Genomic DNA, 24,223 nt, shown 5'->3' on the forward strand with positions numbered 1-24,223 from the left:
CATTTCCACACACCCTCTCACCACTTGATATTTAGTGCATTATTAGCTGGACGTTTCTCATGGTAGAAAAGCTCAGTTTTGAGGTCTTCAATGTCCACTTCCATCATGCTTAATTATTCCTGACTCTTGGTCTGTACTGTAAACCCAAAGCCACCTCCCCCCCCCCCCCCCATTCATAACATGTTGCACAAGAGCAAGGTTGCTCACTTCTTGTGTTTTCAATTAAGACCCTTGTCTACTCTCCTCTATTATTTCAAATCCATTGCAGGAGACTAGGCAGTCCAAAACACTTATGATCTATGAGTATTTTCTTAATCCTAATCTTGGGCATTTTCATTACATTTTGAACAGTGAGTAAGCCATCTTCTCTGCACTGGCATTGATATAGGTTTTAAAACAGAAATAAGGATGAACTCTTCACCCCCCCCCCCCCCCCCCACCCCACTGAAGGTTCTAAAGAGATACTATATTTCAGCAGTAATTATTCAATAGATGGTAATTTTATATTTAATAAGTTACCAAATTTGGGTCATTGTATTTGGGTGATCTTTGAAATTCTGCTCCCAATTGGAATATACATTTAAGATTGCCCCACAAGTGAAACATTAAAACAAAGAACCAGCTTGACAACTTTGGCAAAGATGAGAACACCCAAGAAAAGCAAGCAAAGTGATTTACTTACCCATCTATTTCACTTGGTGACAATTTAGAAAGTGGCACTTAGATTTCCCTATAGGAGCCCAGAAGTAATACAGCCCAAATGCACTACATAATTTAATCTATGTAGCACGATGTCAGGAAAGCTTCTCACGTTGACTTCTAGCATCTCAACCATATAGCATCAGCTTTTATTTAAAGATCAAAAACATAGCATGAATGTCATTAGGACTGCCAGAATTTATTTACCATCCACAATTACTCAAAGGAAATTAGTGAATCAAGTTTTCTTTAAAAATTTAAATTTAAACTGGGAATGAATAGCTAATTATTTCAATTAAAATGAATGTCATTCAAACTCAGTGGTCCAGAATTGTGACTGCTGTCCGACTAACTTAACCACTATACCCACACCAAATGTTCCTAGAGCCAGAAGTTCATTATGCAAGAAAGGGAACACAGAAATTACAGCTTCTCTGACCATGGATTTTCAACTATTTCTCACCTTGGATTGGGGAGCGGTTAACAGTGCAATCCATTGAAAATTGGAAAATATGCTACTTTATGTGCTCTCATCTTGATCAATGTGCACATGCATTTCACTGCAGTGTTCATGACCCCATATTTCCCAATGCAAGTTCAAATAATTCTATTCACCTAGCAAACAAGTTCTTATTTTTTAATGGTTATTGATAACCACTTGAACAAAAGGAATGCTTTCCCTATAAAATGTTTCAGAAGTTCCAACATCAAATTACAAGAATCTGCAAATACAAATCAGTGAGGCATTCTCTCTACAAAACAATCTTTAAATATTAGAAAAATTTCCAGAAGGTCACAGAAGCTAAAAGTAACATGGTACGTATGGGTTACTAGGACAGCTTCACGGGAGTGCAAAAACGCACTCATTTCACCTCTTACAGTACACACTCCCAGTGCTCCTGGCCTTACTGTAAGAACCAGAAAATAAAATGAAAAGTAAAGTTGCAAAATACAAACATTATATACAGATACCATACATCCTCATTCAAATCCAATACAAGTACGACAGACTATCTCTTTCAGTATCCTTTAAAATAACATCCACCCTCTTACTCTGAAACTGGGCACAAGCTGAAAAGGTATTCAGTGATGATCCGGAGTTTATGCAAAGCTGCAGTTGGAGGAAGGCTCAGTTGCATGGCATTCTTCCACCAACCCCTCCCACCCTGCCCCCCCTCCCAGATTTTACAATGAGATCACACAAAGGGGCAAGAGGGCATGTTTTGGTTGCAGAGACCACAAGCTCTCATTCTGCCTCTTCCTTTTCAAGCTGGGTCTAGAAAACGTACTCACACTTCCTGTACCATGAAGCAATAAAATTCTTTATCCTCAAATTTGTAATTATTCTTCAATTCTGCTGTGCAAAGAAATCACAAACAGTCTTGCCATGGGTTATACAAATAAAAGTGCTCGTATAAAATAAGCTTGTATTTGTGAAAGAGATACTGCAATAGTGTTCCAAACCCAAGTCAGCTTTGCATGTGACCTGACTTCAGCAGCTTTGTGCTGTCTCTCTTGAAGGCCTCCAGGAATAAAACCTTTCAACTCTACAATTCAAAGGAGGATGAAACTATCTATTAAAACTTAACAATATGCTTTGCATTTGGTTTCATGACTAGAGTTAATGTACATTCCATTCAGAAGTGACGAAACAGAATCTGAAAATACAAAGCTATTTGCAGTCTCTGCTGCATCTAGAACATCAAGATCAACTTCCACCAATATTGTGACACTCCAAGTCAGATTGACAGACTAAAATTATACAAAATACTTCAGCCTCTGCAGTTACATCCTCCATAAGTTAAACACTATAAGGAAAGACTACACATGCAGAAAAATAAAGTAACCAGCAAGAAGTGTGTTAGAAAGACAGAGTCTTTTGCAATCTTGAAGGGCACAGGGCAGCAACAAGAGCACATTTCTTCCATCTGCCCGAAAATGAATGAGCAATTGCTTTGGTGCAGACTTCTCAGTAACTTTTTTCACATTACTAAGAAGATTCCATTCACAAAATGCCAAAACTGAAACCTCCCTTAAAAAACATTCCTTTGTATTTACAAACTGCAACATCACAAAATACTCTTCACTGATTCAGACTAGCATACTTGTACACAAGCCCCAGCCTGTTCCATCGTCAGGTTCATCCCTAATGCAACAGAGGTACCAGGGTAGACGACTTTGGGGAAATATTGAATAAATAGCTTCAATGCTTGCCATGTAATCACCCTGATGTTTCTATTCTCCTTAACCACAAAAATTGTACAAGGGACCAGAACTAGAACCATGAAAAATGAGGCAGAAACCAACTTCACTGTAATATTTTTAAAAATTCAAAGCTTTTGTGTCTGGCAATGCAAGTATGAATGACCTGACAAACCAAACACTTAAATACTGAGTGACTTCACTTAACACACAACTTTGAACTTGTGTGCCTAAACTTAGAGAATTTTCATGTCAGTTTAAGAAAAAAAGGTTCTGAATGTCACTCATTGGAGGGTCACACAGAGGGAGGGCAATTTCTGAATAATTTGTAACTGGGATTGTTCCAGTTAATAAAAAAAAACCACCAATTCTTTATTTGGTCCATTCTTACTTGCATCACTAGTGGTTTTCAAGGAGCTTAAAGCAAATCAGGTCAAGTCCAGAAAATTTGTTCCACAAAACTGACTGGACCGGACAATGATGGCTGGATCACATCAGATTTAGCATTTCTGCTTCTGCCACTTGTCTCTCAAACAGTGCTGGTAGTGGGCATGAGGGCTCATCTTTAGGCCCCTGATATTTTCCAGTACTGCCTGGAAGATCAAAGCAGAACACTTCAGTCAGAGTCTGAGTCAGAGGACTCTTCAGATGAAGAACTGCTGCTGCTGTCGGATTGGTTTTCATCTTCTTCTTCATCATCTTCATCTGCATTCTAGAAAATAAGTATGGAAATGGTCAGCAAGCCAATTTGCCAGTGTGACAAATAGCTCATGTATGAAGAATTGATTCTTCTGTAAATGATTCTCCTTTGTAATCTATTTTGCACATCACAAGCAGAATTTTTAAATTGGGTGAAAATGAGAAATTAATTTAACCATCGCAATCAGCTATAAAAGTTTTCTAATATTCCAAATACTTGTTCTACAATCAAAATGGCTAGGCTGCTGAAAAATATAATTCCTTTTATCAGCAGCCACAACATTGGGATTAAAAAAAAAGCTACTTCCCTTCAGCCACTCTGTTCTTGAACCTGCACAACCCTAATCACTACCTTAGTAACATTGAATACTTTACACTGCAATGGACTTTATCTTTTGTTGCTCCATATGTTCATTCATGTAAAATTATGTACAATTTGCTTAATTTAGATTTTTGTGAATGTTGTGTATCTGATACATGCCTGTGATGCAAGCAAACATTTCATTACAATTTGCATACTTATACACAAGACAATAAATTTAACATTAGCTACCAAGAAGCATACTGGATAAATGAGATAACTTTGGGACATGCAGCATGAATTTGGGAAATGGATTCTGCACTATTCTACTGAATCCTCCGTGAGATCCTGCATTTCTGAATCTCTCTCTCTAGCACTCACAATTTGTGACTGAAGTCATGCTCCCTATCCATCAACCAGTGGTTGCATCTTTAACCATTGTACTCCATATTGTGGCAATTCCCCCCTCCCTAGGTTTTAAACCAGAATGAGAACTATGCTTACAATAAGCACTGAGGAGAAGGGGACATTCATACAGGTATTGGCTACATTCAAACTATGTTGAGATGGAGGGAGCATTCTTAATCCACTGGACTGGCTCAGGATACTTCAAAAGGATCTGAATGCATTACCTCATCGGCGTCATCTTCCTCTTCACTCTCTTCATCACTGTCTGAACCAGAGGAATCAGAATCTGAAGAGTTGGCCTTTTCTTCCTCATCATCCTCGTCATCATCTTCATCCTCATCAGAATCGTCCGTTTCCTGCAGCAACCATTAACAGCTCAGAATATATACACATTTCAAATTAATCCTTTAACCCTCCTGCTGCACATTTTCATACTTTAAAGACCAGACACATATTTGAAAATGCAATGTTAGCTTTCGTTTAGGAAAAAAAGCTGAACACTCAATGGCGAAATATTTTGAAGTAAATAATGATATTTTGCTGAGCTGCAAGTCTCTCTAAATCAGCAGATGAACTAACACATTATGAAGCTCGGGATAACTGATCCATTTTACTTCATTAGCACTGCAAAATGGGAATACACTTCACTGTGCCCACCTAGAGCACAGCCCACACATGGAGAGGCTAACTAAAGGACTAGTTTTGTTATGCCATTTAATTAAATGATGTGCAGCGACTTAGATATCTTCTTGCCCAATTCAGTGTTGAGCCATCAAGGGGAGCACAAATCTGGAATTGACGTTATTGAATCAGTTAATCTAGAATTGGGGAATGGGGTTTAAGCAAATTACTGAGATAAGTGATTGCCATAATCCAATTGGGCCAAATTAGTTCAGTGATATTTCAGTTTTTCAGCACAGATTAGAAAGCCAGCACTACATCTAATTCAATAAATAAGATCAGGAAGATACAAAGGAGCTATAGAAAGATTAAATGAGTAGGAAAATCATGTAATTTGGTACTCAACAAATGAAAGCAGAGATCAGACAAAATGGATTCAAGATGGATCAAGCACTGGAGGAAAGAAAGTTAGATGTCTGGGCTAAAATAAATCTGATATATTGATCATAAACAAAGCCTAATAAGTTCATGCCTTTCATTCAATGGGTTTAGAACTGCTCCATATGATAGAAAGATTCCATTTTAAATATTTCCATTTAGTTTTGATCATATTACCTTGGGATGGATAATGTTGATCTTTCAGTTAAATGATAAAATTTCAAATGGCATTAAATAGTTCTCCCCCCTTTGTTAGAAGACAATATAATTAGAGAGTTGGGGTCATGGCAGCTGTGCTTAATGGAGTTTCTTTTTAAATTTTGAATGGTATATTAGATGGAAAGATTTGCCAATGAGGCAATCAGAACAAGTATGCCAAACTTGAACATGTCAAACAGGCTGCTCAGAATGAAATCAGGAACATTTGCCTGCAGAAGCACCAATGGCCATTCCTAATTTGCTCTGCAAAACATCAACATCTTTAACGTGTCAACACAAAAGTGGCAATCAATCAGGTTCATGGAGTCAGAGTAACACAAGATGGAAACCTGTCCTTGGGCCCAACACCTCCATGCCAAATATCATGCCCACCAAATCAGACTCACTGGTTTGCATTTGGCCCACACTCCTCTAAACATTCCTGTCCACGCAATTCGCCATATGTGTTTTGATTGTTATTGTATACCTCAACTGCTTTCTCTGGCACTATAGCAAGAGTCAAGTCCCTTTTAAATATTTCACCCTCACCTTAAACCTATGCCCTTGCTTTATTGTTCCCATCACACTACACTTCCAACCACTGAGCGAATTACAGATCCAATTAGCTTCCCTGGATCCTATGCCATTTAACCTTCCAGACAAGCTTAGCATACGGGACCTTGTCAAAGGCCTTGCTAAAATCTATTTTTGTTAACACTCACTGCCCTCATCTAACTCTTGGCTACCTCACCAAAAAAAGTCTGAAATTTGTCAAATATGATTTCCCATGACTGACCCTAATCAGATCTCGTCTTGCCAAATGTTGAATGATCCTACAATTCCAATCCCCCCCCCCCCCCCCCCAAGTAACTTACCCATCAACGATGCTTGTATTACCCTGGCTTGTCTCTGATGCCCTTAAGTAATGGTGCAACATTAGCCACCCTGCAGTCTCCCAGAGCTTCACCTGTGACTAAAGATGAAGCGAATATCTCTGCAAGGGACTTTGCAATTTCTTCCATAACTTCCCACAAGATCCAAGCTATTTGGTCAAGCCTTGGGATTTTATCCACCTTAATGCACTTTAAAGCTGCCAATACATCCTCCCTCAATTCATAAGCTGTCCAAGATAGCATTCATCTCCATAACTTAGCATCCATTTTCTTTACAGTGAAAAATGCCTCCACACACAGATGGACTTGTTGATCTTTAAGGAGACCAATCCTCTCCAACACAGCCTTTTTACTCTTTGCAAGCAGAATATCCAGAGAATTATCTTAACACTTCAGGATTTTCCTTAAAAAAGGCCATTATATTTGCTGCTAATGTGGGAGTGCACACCAACACACAGTAACATGTTGCTTTAGTTATCAATTAACACATCCATGTTTCTATCAACACTGAACATTTAATACTGATAAAAAAAATTCAGTAAACTAAGAATACCAGGAACATTTTGCTTATGATAACCCCAGTATTCATGATCATAGTTTTACAGAAACTTCAATTAGACGAACAAACCAAGTTGGTTTTCCAAACAAATCTAAAACTTCACGGCAACACACAAAATGCTTGATAAAGCATAACTTATTAACTATATTTGAGATTTTGTCAGGAAGAACCCAGCAGGTCAGGCAGCATCAATGGAGGGGAATAAACAGTCGACTTCTCAAGACAAGGCCCTTCATCAGGACTGGAAAAGAAGGGGGTAGACGCCAGAATAAAAAGTTTGGGTGGGGGGGGGGGGGCAGGGGGAAAAAAAAAGTTCAAGCTAGCAGGGGAAGGTGGGAGGGTGAGGGGTTGGGAGAAATGAAGTAAGCTGCTCATAGGGGATGGTGAAAGCAGCAGAAGGCTTTAGTAATCTAACAGGAGAGAACAGTGGACCATGGAAAAGGGGAAGGGGGAACCAGAGAGGCAATGGGCAGGTGAGGAGAGAAGGAATGAATGGGTAACCAGAATGGGAATGGAATAAGAGAGCAGGAGGGAGGGAAAAATTATCAGAAGTTCGAGAAATCGATGTTCATGCCATCAGGTTGGAGGCCACCCAGATGGAATGAGGTGTTGCTCCTCTAGCCTGCATTAGGCCTTCTTGGGGCACAAGGTGCAACTATGGACAGACATATCAGAATGGGAATGTGAAGTTGAAAGAAACAGGCAGCCACTGGAATATCCTGCCTTTTGAGGCAGAGAGAGAGAAGATGCTTAGCAGTATGCTGCATTTTATCAAATCCTAAGCATAATAAAAAGCCCTCCAGGTTAAAACTTCACAGATACTTACACTAGCATTCTGTGCTGGTATCGCAACTTTCATTTTGGGATTTGGACTGGATACTTTTGCAGTACCTTTGCGTTTCTGTCAATGATATTGCAAGTTCAGGCATCACTTAAAGTAGGATCAATGATCAGCATTAATAGATATTTCCCCTTCTATCCACCCCTAGACAGATTTTATTAATACGAATGGAAACAATTCAGACAAGCATCTATCCTCTCAATGTTCAGACACAAAGACAATTTCCTTGCAATCGGGACATGTTTACAGACCACAAATGCTACGCTTCGGTTCAAAGATAAACAACTTTGAAGATTTTTTCCCCTTATAACAGACTTCTTTAAAACAAGTGTTTTAAATAAAATTAGTGAAAATAGGATTGGTCACTTACATTTGAAGTGTATTCCTTATAGGCAGCCCTCTCTTGTGGGGATATGCTCTAAGAAAATAAAGCAGTGTTCAGAATCAAATATTGCATTTTTCTAGTTCAAAACAAAATGCCTTCTCAAAGCATCTTTAAATCTAACAATGACAGCCTGTTTTCTGAAAATGCATCTGCATTCCATTAAATAGCAAATAATGAGAATATGCAAGTCCAGTGAGGGCCCAATTACTGAGATGCAGTCAAAATATTCTTTGGACTCAGAGTACAGTTCAACAAAAAATTGAGCTGCAGAAAGGTTGGGGGGGGGGGGGAGGAGAGAGAGAAGAGTGGAGAAAGTCTACGGAAACTGGGTAAGAAAATTCTGTCAATGAAAGCAACACTTGAAAAAGGTCAAACACGAGGAAATCTGCAGATGCTGGAAATTCAAACAACAACACACAAAATGCTGGTAGAACACAGCAGGCCAGGCAGCATCTATAGGGAGAAGCACTGTCACTGTCGACGTTTCGGGCCGAGACCCTTCATCAAGACTAACCTAAAGGAAAGATAGTAAGAGATTTGAAAGTAATGGTGGGGGGGGGGGGGGGGGGGAGAGAAAGGAGGAAATGCGAAATGATAGGACGGAGGGGGTGGGATGAAGTTAAGAGCTGGGGGGGAGAAACGAGTGGATAAGGGAGTCGCGTAGGGAGCGATCCCTGCGAAAAGCAGAAGGTGGGGGAGGAGGGAAAAATGTGTTTGGTAGTGGGATCCCATTGGAGGTGGCGGAAGTTACGGAAAATTATACATTGGACCTGGAGACTGGTGGGGTGGTAGGTAAGGACAAGGGGAACCCTATCCCCAGTGGGGTGGCAGGTGGATGGGGTGAGGGCAGATGTGCAGGAAATGGCAGAGATGCGTTTGAGAGCAGAGTTGATGGTGGACCAAGGGAAGCCCCTTTGTTTAAAAAAGACATCTCCTTCGTTCTGGAATGAAAAGCCTCATCCTGACAGCAGATGCAGCAGAGACGGAGGAATTGTGAGAAGGGGATAGCATTTTTGCAAGAGACAGGGTGGGAAGAGGAATAGTCCAAGTAGTAGGGTCTGTAGGCTTATAGTAGATATCAGTAGATAGGCTGTCTCCAGAGATGCAGACAGAAAGATCAAGAAAGGGGAGGGAGGTGTCGGAAATGGACCAGGTAAATTTGAGGGCAGGGTGAAAGTTGGAGGCAAAGTTAATGAAGTCGACGAGCTCAGCATGTGTGCAGGAGGCAGCGCCAATGCAGTCGTCGATGTAGCGAAGGAAAAGAGGGGGATGGATACCGGTAGAGACTTGGAACATGGACTGTTCCACAAAGCCAACAAAAAGGTAGGCATAACTGGGACCCATACGGGTGCCCATGGCTACACCCTTGGTTTGGAGGAAGTGGGAAAAGCCAAAGGAGAAATTATTGAGAGTAAGAACTAATTCTGCTAGACGGAGGAGAGTGGTGGTAGAGGGGAATTGGTTAGGTCTGGAATCCAAAAAAGAAGCAAAGAGCTTTGAGACCATCTCGGTGGGGGAATGGAGGTATATAGGGACTGGACGTCCATGGTGAAAATAAGACGGGAACTTAAAATCATTGAAAAAATTCAAAGCATGAGAAGTGTCACAAACATAGGTGGGAAGAGATTGAACGGGGGAGGGGGGGGGAGAGATAAGAGTGTCAAGGTATGCAGAAATGAGTTTAGTGGGGCAGGAGCAAGCTAAGACAATGGGTCTACCTGGACAGGCAGGTTTGTGGATCTTGGGTAGGAGGTAGAAACAGGAAGTGCGGGGTGTGGGAACTATGAGGTTTGTGGCAGTGGATGGGCGATCCCCAGAGCTGATAAGGTTGGTGATGGTATAGGAGACAGTGGTCTGGTTCTCCTTAGTGGGGTCATGATCAAGGGGTAAATAAGAGGAGGCATCAGAGATTTGTCGCTGTGCCTCGGCCAGGTAGAGGTCAGTATGCCAGACAACAACAGCTCCCCCCTTATCAGCAGGTTTTATAGTGAGGTTGGGATTGGTGCGGAGGGAGTGGAGAGCAGAGCATTCGGAAGGAGTGAGGTTGGAATTGGAACAGGGTGTGGTGAAGTCAAGATGGTTGTTGTTCCATCGGCAATTAGCAATAAAGAGATCCAGAGCAGGCAGAAGACCAGAGCGGGGTGTCCATGAAGAGGAGGAGGGTTGAAGACAGGAGAAGGGGTCATCGGTGGGGGTAGGAGAGCCCTTGTCAAAGAAGTAAGCTTGGAGACGGTGGAAGAAGAGTTCAGCGTCATGGCGTACGCAGAACTCGCTGAGGTGTGGGTGAAGGGGGACAAAGTTGAGGCCCTTAATGAGGACAAAGCGCTCTGCCTCAGAGTTGAAAGTCAGAGGGAATGGTAAAGACCCGGCACGGATGAGAGGGGGAGGGAGGCTGGTGGTGTCGGTGGAGAGGGGAGGTTGGGGTGAGAGGAAGATGGAGCCTCTGAGGGCCCAGGAGCTGACGATGGGATCTGAGGGAGAGGGGATTGCAGAGTGGTGGTGGGGGAAGGGGAGACAGGAGTCACAATCGCAGCATGTGAAGACCCGTCCTGGAGTTCAAGGCTGGAGTCGCAGTCGGTGGTTGCGCAATCTCTTTGAAGCTGTCCATGGTCGTTGGAACACGCAGTGATGGTGCTGGAGTCCGAGTTTTCAATATGCCCTGGGTCGCTGGGGCAGCCTAGATCAACAGCCGGGGCGAATCCATGGCCGTTGGAACCCGCGGTGTCCGGGTTTTCAATCTGCCCTGGGTCACTGGAGCAGCCGAGATCGACTACCGGGGCGGGGGATGTACAGTATTATGTTTTATTAGACAAATTATTAGTATTAAACTGATCGAAGGACAACTAAACTGGGGTATCAGCACCATCAAATGGCAGGAAAGGTGAAAGGATATTCCCAGGTTAAAGCCAAATGAATACTCACCATGCTGAGACAACAGCCAAATTCACACTTGATACTTTTCAAATATGGGAAAATACCACTGATCACTTAACAACATTCAACATTGAAATTCCCACAAGGGCAAAAGGGGATAGATAACAGCAATGATTAATACCAGAGGATATCCTTTTAAGGTGAGTCGAGGGAAGTTTAGGGGAGATGTCAGAGATTGTTTAAAAGTAGCTAGAGTGTGAATGACCTGCCAGGGCTGATACATTGGGGACATTTAAAAGACTCATATATAGGCACATGGATGAAAGAAAAATGGAGGGTTGTGTTTAGATGGAGATGTTTAAGAACATCTCTCCACTTTCTTTATCTTATCCCTGCCATTTTATGGTAGTAAGACATCAGCAAGGTTGCACCTTGAACAATTTATCATTTTGCTATTCAATCAGTGACCATCATCACTGTTTTCAGCATCTTTCCAAAGTATGCATTAACCTTCTGAGGAAGGTGAACCAAAATCAGCCATATAGTGAGAGGGTGAACTAGTGCCTTTTTCCAAACTTGATATAGCAACTAGATACACTACAATCTGTTGACAAGGGCATATGATTTGGCAAAACTTATTTGAACATGTCATCTACACCACTTTCTGCATTTCATTTGCAGGCTAGGAAGGCTCGTTACCTTAAGCCAGGCTTCTAGATTGATTTTGTATTGGCATTGTTGCTCTTCTGCCATCTTTTTATAACGATCCTTTTGAGCCTGAGAAACTTTCCGCCATCTTTTCCCAATTTCCACCATCCGATCTTTGAGATTCAAATGGTTCAGTTCACCACCTGTAAGTAGTTCTTGGGAAAATTTTTGGTAGCCATTCCTGAAACACAGAAATTACTCAATCAATTAAAATTCCTCAGTCTACAAGTACCAAAATAAACTCAACATGAACTCAAGGTTAGTTTTAGTTTTTAAAAATTACAAAACTCACTTCAGAAATCTTCAAATCTACAAAATCTCATTTAAAATTTTTGAAAATGGATAGGAATTGCCACAGTTTCAAAGGTCTTGCCAAATGGATGAGGGAAGCAAATGATAAACTTGCATCAAAACTATAACCCTTCTGTAATAAATCATTAACAACCATCTTCTTTTAGCCTTATCCTTCCCTCCTAATCACAGCCTTCAGTCTGTCACTTTCTTTCTTTTCTATTTTTCATCTACTGCTCCCAATTCAACAGGACAATGAATTAAACAATTTATAGACTGCAGTTGAGATAGTGTACAAATTTAATTACTGGGCAGATACTAGGGTGTTATAGGAGTTTCTCAATGACTGTGATAACGGACAGCAGGACTTACATTGGTGGCTTTTTTGGCTCTCCCTCAAATTTTATTTTCTTGTTCACATTTGTTGTTGGTGTTCGTATTTCACTCAGTTCTTTCTGAAACAGAACATTTGTAAAACAGGATTTCAATAACAAATTTAGACACTTAAGTGCAAAGCAGAACACTTGGTCCCTTTCAAATTTAGGCCTTTGCTGAAAGATTTTATTTTTCCTTCAACAGAATATCTAGATGCAGCAACAGATAATGGTAGAATTCATTGTATTACCTTAGTTATCTCAGTTATCTTACGCAGATAGAAGTGGACAGGAAATATGAGCCAAGGATTACTATTCAATAATGATCTAATTAGAAAATGTGGATAGGAATATTAAAAAAGAAATTGAACCAATTCTTGCAGCTAAATTTCTGTTCCAATTCCTTTTGCAACTAAACATTCTTTCTGTGAATATTGATAAAGCAGATATATAGACAATATGGAAGAGTACAGCATTGGACAGATCATATTGCTAGCTTATAATAAATGTCCTCCTCCTGTGCATCTTCCATATTCGTGGATCTATCTGAAAGCCTCAAACTCCAAATCTGATTCTACTACCACTCCTGGTAACCAGTTCCAGGAAATTACCATAACAAAACTTGCTCCTCCCCTCTAACCTTAAAAGAATGTGCTCTGGTGTTTGACATTTCTACTCGGGGAAGGGGGACAGAAAGAGATTCTGACCCAATACTTTCCACAAATTTAAAAAGTCTCTCAGATCTCCCTCAGTCTCTGCACTCCTAGGGAGAACTTGTCCAACATTTCCCTTTTCGCTTATATTCTAATCCAGACAGCAGATGCTGCCTTAGTCTTTCTAATGAAATAGACTAATGAAACAATCTTTAATTTCCTAGAGGAACCAATCATATTGTTAGCTAATACTGGACAACCAAGATTTCACCTTAAATAGTTATGTGGATGCTATTGTCTATATTATCTATGATGCTATTATCTGCTGCAGTAAAGCTCCCTTCAATGTAGTTCAATTGCTCATCACTTTTCTTGTAAAAAAAACAAATACATTAGAATTTGTTCCCTCACACAAGAGTTGCTCATGCAGATTTAGACACTTGGATGTAACTGATGGCAGTTATCATTTCAGATGTAATTTGTCATAGGTTGATCTCATTTGGCGATATACTTAACACCACTTCCAGGTCAGAAATATTTTTCAAACAATGGTCTATCTCCATAGTAATCACACTACTACTTCATCTGATATGCAATCTTAAGTTTTCAAACTAATTAAAATCTTAAACACCAGCAAACCATCTTCTCCTTATCTGGCAACAATTTGGTTCTCCAACAAAAGTAAAGCTACCATGTAATTGTGTCCCCAAGATCTTGGCCCAGTGGTCAATAATGTTAAAGATGGCACCATTAATTGACAAAAGACCATTGTTTGTGATGAACCAATTGATAACAGCACTGGATTGGGAGGAAGGCACAGCTTTCCAATCTTCTAAAAGACAATGCTCAAAAGATTTTTGACAACTCTGTATTCACAAAAAGGAAACAGCATTAAGGACATTTCCTCAAAATTTAAGACATTCAAGAGCAGCAGCTGCTGCTTTACAAAACTCTATCCCAAAGTATCCTACAGCACTATGCACGCACAGAACATGGCCATCCTGTGACCAAGGACTGGACAAACATTAACTGGTGTTAGCAGTCAATACCCACATGGACTGGACTGCAACTGGTCAGAATGGCTTCAGAAGTCACTTGGAGAGTCATTTCAATGACTCTTCATCTCATATTCTCAATATTTATTATTACTTTTTTTCTTTTGTATCAGCAGTTTGTCTTCTGCACACTGGTTGCCCATCCTGCTGGGTACAGTCTTCCATTTATTCTATTATGGTTGCTGGTTTTACTGAGCATGCCCACAAGGAAATGAATCTCAGGGTTGTATATAGTGTCAGATGCACTTTGATAACAAATTTACTTTGAAGTGTTGCATTTTTTAATCCTACAATCAAATGCCGTCAGCTGAAGTATCACTGCAATAAACCCATGAGCAGAAACAAGATTGATACTTGCAATAAATCAGCTGTTCAAAGAACAGCATTTTCTAATTCAGTCAAGAGCCAGGTACTTTGGCATTGAACTTGCTTTAAGGGGGATCAGGGAGGAGTATACCACCTCGTATCGCTTTTGATCCTCAGCCGCCTTTTTAATCCACATTAATTTCTCCTTTTTCTCCATCGCACTCCAAGTTGCCTCCATTGCTTTCATTGCCTTAGTGCGATCACTCTTTTAAAAAAAAAAGATACACCTGATCACAATCAGTCAGAAAGCATACGCTACTAAATGCATCTGCATTGCTTCAAAAACCTCCATTCATGCAAATTAAACAAATCCCAAAAGGAATTTTGAGCATAAATGGTGTTAAGAGGAGGGTGAAATAGTGACCCCAAAGAGCAACGAAACAGGCATGCACTGTGCAAAGTGCATAGAAGGTAGCCCAATAGATTGCAAACAGTGCAATCATTACACTGCACACATCAAGATGTTGTGGAATCAAGCACATCACAGCACTGGGTTCCTGGTATTCAGAAAGAAAAATAACTTCGAAGTTAGGCTAGTCTAGAATTTGCTAAGTAATAAGTCAATTCTCCATGAGAGGGAATTCAATTAAGTCATCTAATGTGTCATAAACTTGTTTGAAAGCTTGTCTCAAATCAACAAAGCTGGATACAAATTAATTCTTCAATTCAAAAGCTGAAACAGGCACTAACAAGCAAGAGTCACAAGTCAGTTAGATAAGCTATGTCCAACACAGTCCAATTCAGGATGAAGATGGTGAAAATGATTCCATTAAGTAACTCAGGTGACAGAGAAGCTACCAATAGAGAACCGTAATAGAAACCTTCTCGAAAAACTGATAGGACATCGGCCCAAAATGCCATAGCCGATCATCTTTCATTTTGAATTAAATCCTGGATCAGACCTTAAAAGGTGTGCTTAAAGTAGTAAACTCCAAATTCTAGTTGTTGTACTAGAACCATTTTAGGCATTTCATTAACACAAGATTTCAACTCTCAAATTAGCACAGCAATCTCAAATTGTAGCTGGAGGATAATCATATCTGGGATACATTTTAAAATTGACAAGAGGCTGATTTATTTGGTCCCAAGTCATTCCTAAATTGAAGGCATTCCAAGAAACAGAACTCACTTTTAATTAAAAGATTCAAGGGAATGCATTGTCTAGGAAATTTCCTTCTGCTAAATTACTTTTGAATGATTTTGCCAAAGTGTGTAATGAGTTTCATAACAGCAGTCATAGAAAAGTACAGCACAGTGGCTTTGCTTAAAAACAAACTTTTGGTGGGGGCGGGGGTGCGCAATAGAGGTCTTTGGAATAACAGGATTTCAATGTGTACTCTCTTCCATGTTAAGCAAGCATACACTGGACACAATTCATAGGAGAATCCAGGATACCGATGTCGGCAAATAACTCGGGTGAAACATGAACAGTAAAAAGCAGATCTGATATGGTAAACAAAACACACGCTTAAAAAAAACTTGCTTTTTTGGAATAAGTATGATCTAGGAGGCATCAAACGTGAAGTTTTGTTAAACCTTTCTTCTGTGGAGTACAAAAGAACCTCTTCTATGTGCAGTCAAAAAACAAGGCAATGATAATCCAAAGCTCACTATCAACAGCAATAAAATGTACACAGTTGTGATATTCCTTAAACATGTCACATATTGCAGTTGCAAGGTTACACAGGAAAATTTTGCTGAAGTACCCAAACAAATTGCCCAACAGCAACTTTTGAATCAGAATCTGGTTTACCATCACTGACATTTTGTCAAATTTCTTGTTTTGTGGCAATACAGTGCAAGACATTAAAAAGTTACAACAAATTAGTGCAAAACAGGAATAGCATGGTAGCGTTCATGAACTGTTCAGAAATCTGATGTCAAAAGGGAAGAAGTTGTTCCTCAAATGTTGGGTGTGGTTCTTCAGGCTTCAGTACTATCTCCCAGATGTTAGATCAGGTCAGAAGTACTGAAGGCTGAAGAAATGCAGCCAGCATTTGAGGAACAGCTTCTGCCCCTTTGACATCAGGTTTTTGAACAGTTCATGACGAGCTTGGAAGGAGATGAGGGGTGATGGTTAGTTGAAATAATTGAGGTAGGAAACAAACAGCTAAATTAGATTTAGAGTTGTGGATGGACCTGCTCTGATTACCATGTCAAAAGAAAATGCTAAGAGCCTCTTTGAAAAACTGCATAGCAAGAGGTTCCCTCATGTTAAAAGCACAAACATGCTTTGAACCGTCTGGTCTCTGCCAGTATTTCAAACTTCCCACCAGGATACACAGTCCTACAAAGTTTGGTAAGCAGCCTTGATCACCATCCATTTAAAGAGGTCCATTCCTCTATCAACTACCTCGGCGCATACCCTGTACTTGGCCAGATAATCGCCAATCACATTCTGTTGCCAGATCTCTTCTGCAGTCTTGGGTGGCTCTGGCAGTTTTCCACGGACAGCAGAGCCTTTTCCATCTTTTCCATAGCCCTGCCTTTTCTGTTCCGATTCAGCCTTTGCCGCTGCCTCCATGCGTCGATACTTTTCCTGTTGCAGCAAAACATTATTAGTTCTTTAAAAATGTAAACCCTTCTTTTAGATACTTAGTAATTGAATACATTGCATTAGTTTGCAGTTTAGAAAGCTACTTTTTGCTGGGATTATCATGTAGGGTACCATTTCATAAAATTCCACTTTAAAACAGAACTTTGCAAGGTCCAAAGAATTACCAAATTGAAAAAAATTCAAACTCAATTTAGTAGTTGCCTCCTATATGGAGACAACTGTATGGCCTTTTCCCTTTCACAGATTTACATTTCTACTAAATGGCACTTTTACAACTTAAAGTACACAGCACAAATTAAGTTTAATTCCAACATTGCCATTCTTTTCATTGAGCACAGAAACCCAAGAGACAACAAGAGGGAAAAAAATGGAGTTTTAAACATCTTCAATACAATCAATGAAAAAGTTTATTTTTGTGCAAACATCACAAACAAAAACTTTTGAAGTGTACATCTTGGTAACAAGGACAACTGGAATCCAGTATTACTAGAGTCATATCAAGCTTGAACCACCAATCAAACCATAAGATATCAGGGCAGAAGTAGGCCATTTGGCCCATTGAGTCTGCTCCATCATTCAATCAAGGGCTGATCCAATTCTTCCATTCATCCCCACTTCCCTGCTTTCTCCCCATACCTTTTGATACCCTGGCTAATCAAGAACCTATCTCTGCCTTAAATGCACCCAATGAATTGGCCTCCACAGCCATTCTTGGCAACAAATTCCACAGATTTACCACCCTCTGACAAAATTAATTTCTCCGCATCTCTGTTCTAAATGGATGTCCTCCAATCCTGAAGTTGTGCCCTCTTGTCCTAGACTCCCCTACCACGGGAAATAATTTTGCCATATTTAATCTGTTCAGGCCTTTTAATATTTGGAATGTTTCTATGAGAAACCCCCTCATTCTCCTGATCTCCAGGGAATACAGCCCAAGAGCTGCCAGACATTCCTCATATGGTAACCCTTTCATTCCTGGAATCATTCTCATGAATCTTCTCTGAACCCTCTCCAATGTCAGTATATCCTTTCTAAAATAAAGAGCCCAACACTGCACACAATACCCCAAGTGTGGTCTCAACATTTCATCCCTGCTTTTATATTCTATACCTATAGAAATGAATGCCAACATTGCATTCGCCTTCTTCACAACCGACTCAACTTGGAGGTTAACCTTTGGGGTATCCTGCACAAGGACTCCCAAATCCCTTTGCATCTCTGCATTTTGAATTCTCTGCCCATCTAAATAATAGTCTGCCCATTTATTTCTTCCAAAGTGCATGACCATGCACTTTTCAACATTGTATTTCATTTGCCACTTCTTTGCCTATTCCCCTAAACTATCTAAATCTCTCTGCAGGCTCTGTTTCCTCAACATTACCCGCTCCTCCACCTATCTTTGAATCAACAAATTTAGCCACAAATCCATTAATCCCATAGTCCAAATCGTTGACATACATTGTAAAAAGCAGCGGTCCCAACACCAACCCCTGTGGAACTCCACTGGTAACCGGCAGCCAGTCAGAATAGGATCCCTTTATTCCCGCTCTGTTTTCTGCCGATCAGCCAATGCTCCACTCATGCTAGTAACTCCCCTGTAATCCCACTGGCTCTTATCTTGCTAAGCAGCCTCATGTGCGGCACCTTGTCAAAGGCCTTCTGAAAATCCAAGTACACCAATCTACTGCATCTCCTTTGTCTACCCTGCTTGTAATTTACTCAAAAAACAAAAAAAAAAAAAAAAAAATTTAAGTAGGTTAGTCAGGCAGGATTTTCCTTTCAGGAAACTATGCTGGCTTTCACCTATCTTGTTGTGTGCCTTCAGATACTCTGTAATCTCATCCCTAACAATCTATTCCAACAACTTCCCAACCACTGATGTCCGGCTAACAGGTCTATAGTTTCCTTTCTGCTGCCTCCCACCCTTCTTAAATAGCAGAGTAACATTTGCAATTTTCCAGTCATCCGGTACAATGCCAGAATCTATCCATTCTTGAAAGATCATTGTTAATGCCTCCGCAATCTCTCCAGCTACTTCCTTCAGAACCTGAGGGCACATTCCACCAGGTCCAGGAGATTTATCCACCCTCAGACCATTAATCTTCCCGAGCACCTTCTCAGTTGTAATTTTCACTGCACATTCTTCACTTCCCTGACACTCTTGAATGTCTGGTATACTGCAAATGTCTTCCACTGTGAAGACTGTTGCAAACTACACATTCAGTTCCTCTGCCATCTCTGCGTCTCTCATTACATTATCTCCAGTGTCATTTTCTATTGGTCATGTATCTACCCTTGACTCTCCTTTACCCTTCATACACTTAAAGCTTTTTGTATCTTCTTTGATATTAGTCGCCAGCTTCCTTTCATAATTTATCTTTTCCTTCCTAATGACCTTCTTAGTTTCCTTCTGCAAGTTTTTAAAAGCTTCCCAATCCTCTATCTTCCTATTAGCTTTGGCTTCCTTGTATGCCCTCCCTTTTGCTTTTACTCTGGTTCTGACTTAACCTGTCAGCCACAGTGGTATCCTTCTTCCATTCGAAAATTTCTTATTTGGAATATATCTGTCTTGTACTTCCCTCATTTTTCACAGCGACTCCAGCCATTGCTGCTCTGCTGTCCTTCCTGCCAGTGTCCTTTTCTAGTCAACTTTGGTCAGTTCCACTCTCATCCCATTGTAATTTCTTTTATTCCAATGAAATACCAACACATTGAAATTTAAGAAATTAAATTCCAAAGTTAATTCAATCACATTGTGATTATTGTATAAAAATACACAACTCACCAACAGATTAAACCTGCTCAAAGATTCTACACACCACAACCCAAATGCTCGCTTTTGTCACTCCCATAAGCTGCTCAATGAAAGAGTTATACACCAACCAAACTGGTGGGATGTTAATTAGGTGTGTTGTGGCCTGAAAGTAAGTGATTGAGGAAAAGTAAGGAAGGAGAGAAGGGTGGCATTATGACATTAAGGCATGAATTTTGGAAACTATCCTTGGACCTTGGTCAGAAAGAAAACAATGCAGTATCAGGTAACTACTCTGCATAGAAAATTAAAGCTGAGTACCTTGGCAGCAAGGAAGATTATTTAACACAAACATAAATGCAGAAAGCGTGAAAAGCAAGGTTAAAACATCTGAAGCAACATGGCTGACATAAAAGTTTAATGCTTTTGTTCAAAATGTTCAAAAGCTGTCCAGTTGTCCGATGCATTTCTGCTACTGGACTAACGGCAATGGGAACCTTAATTTAAATACATATCAACAATTGAATTTTCATTTGCAGTGGATTCTGACCAATACCTAGGCAATAGCGAGACTTCCCATTTTTCCTGTCTTCCTACTCAATTCAAGTCATCAGAGGTGGGATCAAGCTTCTAAAATAAACTGGCCCCCTTGGATCTCGACATTTCAACAGGCTATTCAACAAGCTTCAAAGCCAAACTTGATTAGATCTTCTGCTCCATTAAGACTGAGCTAGACATTGTCAGACAAGACCCAGTTCCCAGCTCTGGTATTGACACAAGCCAAGAAGAGTATCTGCCATCTTGCCACTGGCAGCAGTTGCTCATGGACACATTATGGAAGCCACCATGTCCATGTGCCCTCAACTAAGATTCCAAACTTTTAAATTGTGAAGCCTACGTTTTGAAACCCAACCAGATCAAACCCGATGCAAACATAACTGTCCCCATTAAGTAAAGAAGGCATATCAGCTGGTGGGTGAAAAGTAGAAAAGTTTCACTCCCAAGTTACTTCCAGTATTTTTAAGATTTATTTTTTACTGCTTTAAATGAAAAATATCCTTAATTCTTTTAGATATGAAGGTCAGGCAGTCAGTACCACATAAGTAGTTTTGACAACCTTGAGGGTTTAGGGAAATCAGAAGCATAACCTGGTCTGTATCAGGTCAGCCCCCATTCTGCAGTGAAGGGAGCTGGGCTCCTGCCAGACCCAGAATGGACCCAATTGCATGGCCCAGTGCCAGTAGCAATGGAAGATCTGCCCCAATTAGAACACGATTACCATATAGTGATAGTTGATATCCCGCAGATGCTGGAAAACTAGAGCAGCACACAAAGGAACTAGAATAATTCAGTGGGACAGGCAGCATCTATAGAGGGAAATGGGCAGTTGATGACTCAGATCAAGACCTTACATCAATGCCTGTCTGATGAACCTGATGGAAGGATTTATCAACTGGCCATTTCCCTCCATAAATGCTGCCTGATTGTAAATGGCATAAATGGTATTGCTCTAGCTTTTTTTGTGTGCTGCTCAAAAATTTTTTTTTTATTATTTTTAAAAATCTGATACCTCAGCACGTTTCAAAATCGAACTCTGCAGCAATCTAGTACCATAAAAATGGTGCTGAAGAATTCCTACAAGGTTATGCTACTGACTCATTTTAGTCCAGTTTATATAAAGTGGAATAAGATATAAATCTTTGAATGGATCATTTAGGATGCTTTAGCCCAAGGTTTCACAACCTGGGGTCCATAGATCCCTTGTTTAATGGTACTGGTCTGTAGCATAAAAATGGTTGAGACCCCCTGCTTTAGCCCCATGGAATACAGTCTACAAACTATGGAGATCTGCGAGCACCACAAATAGGTGGCTAGATGACTTGGAAGGAAGGAAAGTGCAACCATCACAAAGTTCTTCAGCACAAGGTCAAATGCATTTTGCAGTATAAACCAGGCAAAATGCAGCTGTGACAAGCAGGTAGGCTCAGGAAACCCAGCAAATGATAAAACAATGAATAATACAAAAAGAAAATAAAGGAACTTAGGAACAAATTTCCTTAAACTGTAATTCCATGCACGTTGGAAATGTTGAAATGTGGTTTTAAAATGATCAAGGAGCCAGTCTTCAGAAGTTCCTTGAAACATCTCTATCTTCATGAACAGGCTTCAGGCTACCTACAGTTTTAATCAGTAAGAGCAAGGTTACAGTAGCTGTATGAGCTTCAGAGGGCACTACAGAGGCAGCAGTACACAAGAAAGAACTACAATAATCGGTTTTTAGCCCTGGAGTGAAGAGATGCTCCTACACTCTAGAGCTTAAGTTTATTTAAACTTTGAGAAATATCACGTCTATTTGCTTCTCAGCTATCAGTGAAATTTTTGACTCACGTGTTTCACAAACACTATTTGTTACAAAATGTGCAGTCAGACTAGGGATCTTAGAATATTGGAGGCTTTATTTTGAAAGGAATGGAAAGACTGAAACAGCCAGTGATGAAGTACAGTCACTCACTCCAATTGCAAATGTGATGCTCAACTTCAAAGCATTGGCTGATTCTGCCACCCACATGGCTAACCAACACCCATTGCTGTTTTAAAAACAAAAGCCATTGAAAATTGTAATCTAGATACAACTAGGCACACATGCTCAATGCAGTATTTCCCTACATCTACAGCTACTCTTGACTAATATTTCATCACCTGAGATCTCAATGACCTGCCCAACTTCCCACTTTGTCAATATGCACCACAAATGCAAGCACAGAATTGCACTTATGAAATATTCAACCTCTAGCCACCCACTACCCAGCCCACACCGTGGTGTCTGTTAACCACTCAAACAATTATTACCTTTTTCTTCTCAGAGAGCTCAGTCCACATCCTGGCCAATTTTCTTGTCAGTTCACTTTCCGAGAGCTCTGGCTCCTCCTCTTGCAACTTCTTGCGCTTCTCTTCCGAGAAAATGAACATGGCAGAGATCGGACGCTTTGGTTTGTCAGTAGTTGTCTGATAACAAATGTGAGAAGAGACCCTTTAACCATTTGCTTATTCTAGCAGCTGGTCTTCCACTTCCTTTACTATTCTCCCTTGAAGCTGCCAGGCCTTGGTCGTATTTTTTTTTGAGAAACACTCTCCTTGCAGAGGGCCAGATGACATATACCTCAAATTGTGATGTACACTAATAAGGCCCTAGAGTCTATCCAGGTGTGCACAAACTCTTGTGGGTGCAGAGGAAAAAATGTATATTGTCAATTCTCCTCTTACCAATGCCTACCATTCAATTAAAGCGATACTGTAAAGCTATTGTTCCCTGCCAAGTTGTCTACTTGCCTTTTCAATCACTACTGATACAAACAATACACACAATCTGGCCACATCAAGCATTATTCTGGCCTGCTAATCCAGTTTAGAACAGGAATATTTTAAATTTCAATGGATGATCAATTAATTGGAATTGTCTAGGTTCACGTGACTTTTGGCTGTTCCAGCCAAGAATGTGATTTGGATCTTCAACAGAATGGAACTATTAACACTCCACGCAGTATCAATCTATCATCAAGAATGCTAAGCTTTTGGCACCTGTAGTTTTGAATGGAGAAGGCTTAACTAAATGCTGTGAGGCTACACCAAGTTAGTGGACAGGGACATAACAACTGTGGCAGCACATTATATTGCCATGCATATATACCATAATCATTGAACTCTTAGCAATACTGGTGCATAGATACCCCACATGAAAATCAGTAGCACCCAATTCAACCGATAATTGAAATGGCAGATTGTTACAGGAGAGAAAAGAAATTCAATTAAAGAAAACAGAAATAATCACACATCTACCATATTGATTGGGTATTTGTTTATTAAATATTTTCAGTTTATTCAACTGGTGGTCAAACCACAAATCACTGATCAGAGGGAGGCCGAGTCATTCCCGTTACATGCATCCTCTTACCAATTACAGGCTTACACTTCGAGACCACAGGGACCGGAAAATCATAGCAATGAATCCTACAGACTTCATGATCAATGAAAAAGTGACAGCACTCCGTGAAATTGAGCTAATGTTAATGTGGAAGGAAAATGGAAACTTACTGAAAACAGAGTGAGACAGCAGAAAAATTAAGGCTCGCTAAGTTTAGCAGTACTTCAATACCCACCAGATTGTCTTGATCATTGTCCCAACCATTGATTTTTAAATTGTCTCTTTTGGAAGAAGACAGCGAGGCTTTGAGAGGAAGTGCGGCGGCGGCCATTTTCAAATTGCTTCTCAGATCAGAGTTCTGAGAGGCGGGACTGCGCAGGCGCGCGAAGGAGGCCTGGGAAGGAGGGAAGATATAAAAAGAACGCAG

General features: G+C 40.4%; 1 protein-coding gene across 7 annotated transcripts in view; it reads right to left on the reverse strand.

The window, feature by feature from the left end:
- Nucleotides 1-825: 825 nt before the first annotated feature.
- Nucleotides 826-24,223, reverse strand: part of ubtf (upstream binding transcription factor) — a 61,240-nt gene continuing 37,842 nt past the window's right edge. For 4 of the 7 annotated variants that reach the window (XM_059956623.1, XM_059956619.1, XM_059956624.1 and 1 more), the window contains exons 13-21: nucleotides 22,725-22,880; nucleotides 16,919-17,104; nucleotides 14,660-14,770; nucleotides 12,490-12,572; nucleotides 11,818-12,007; nucleotides 8,230-8,277; nucleotides 7,845-7,919; nucleotides 4,534-4,665; nucleotides 826-3,613 (exon numbers count right to left, since the gene is read on the reverse strand). In XM_059956623.1, the coding sequence (XP_059812606.1) occupies nucleotides 3,518-3,613; nucleotides 4,534-4,665; nucleotides 7,845-7,919; nucleotides 8,230-8,277; nucleotides 11,818-12,007; nucleotides 12,490-12,572; nucleotides 14,660-14,770; nucleotides 16,919-17,104; nucleotides 22,725-22,880 (1,077 nt within the window). In that variant the 3' untranslated portion in view covers nucleotides 826-3,517. The remainder of the gene's footprint in view (nucleotides 3,614-4,533; nucleotides 4,666-7,844; nucleotides 7,920-8,229; nucleotides 8,278-11,817; nucleotides 12,008-12,489; nucleotides 12,573-14,659; nucleotides 14,771-16,918; nucleotides 17,105-22,724; nucleotides 22,881-24,223) is intronic. The other 3 variants (XM_059956620.1, XM_059956622.1, XM_059956621.1) reach the window with 3 other exon arrangements.

Source organism: Hypanus sabinus, chromosome X1 (assembly GCF_030144855.1).
Source record: "Hypanus sabinus isolate sHypSab1 chromosome X1, sHypSab1.hap1, whole genome shotgun sequence".
Taxonomy (NCBI): Eukaryota; Metazoa; Chordata; class Chondrichthyes; order Myliobatiformes; family Dasyatidae; genus Hypanus; species Hypanus sabinus.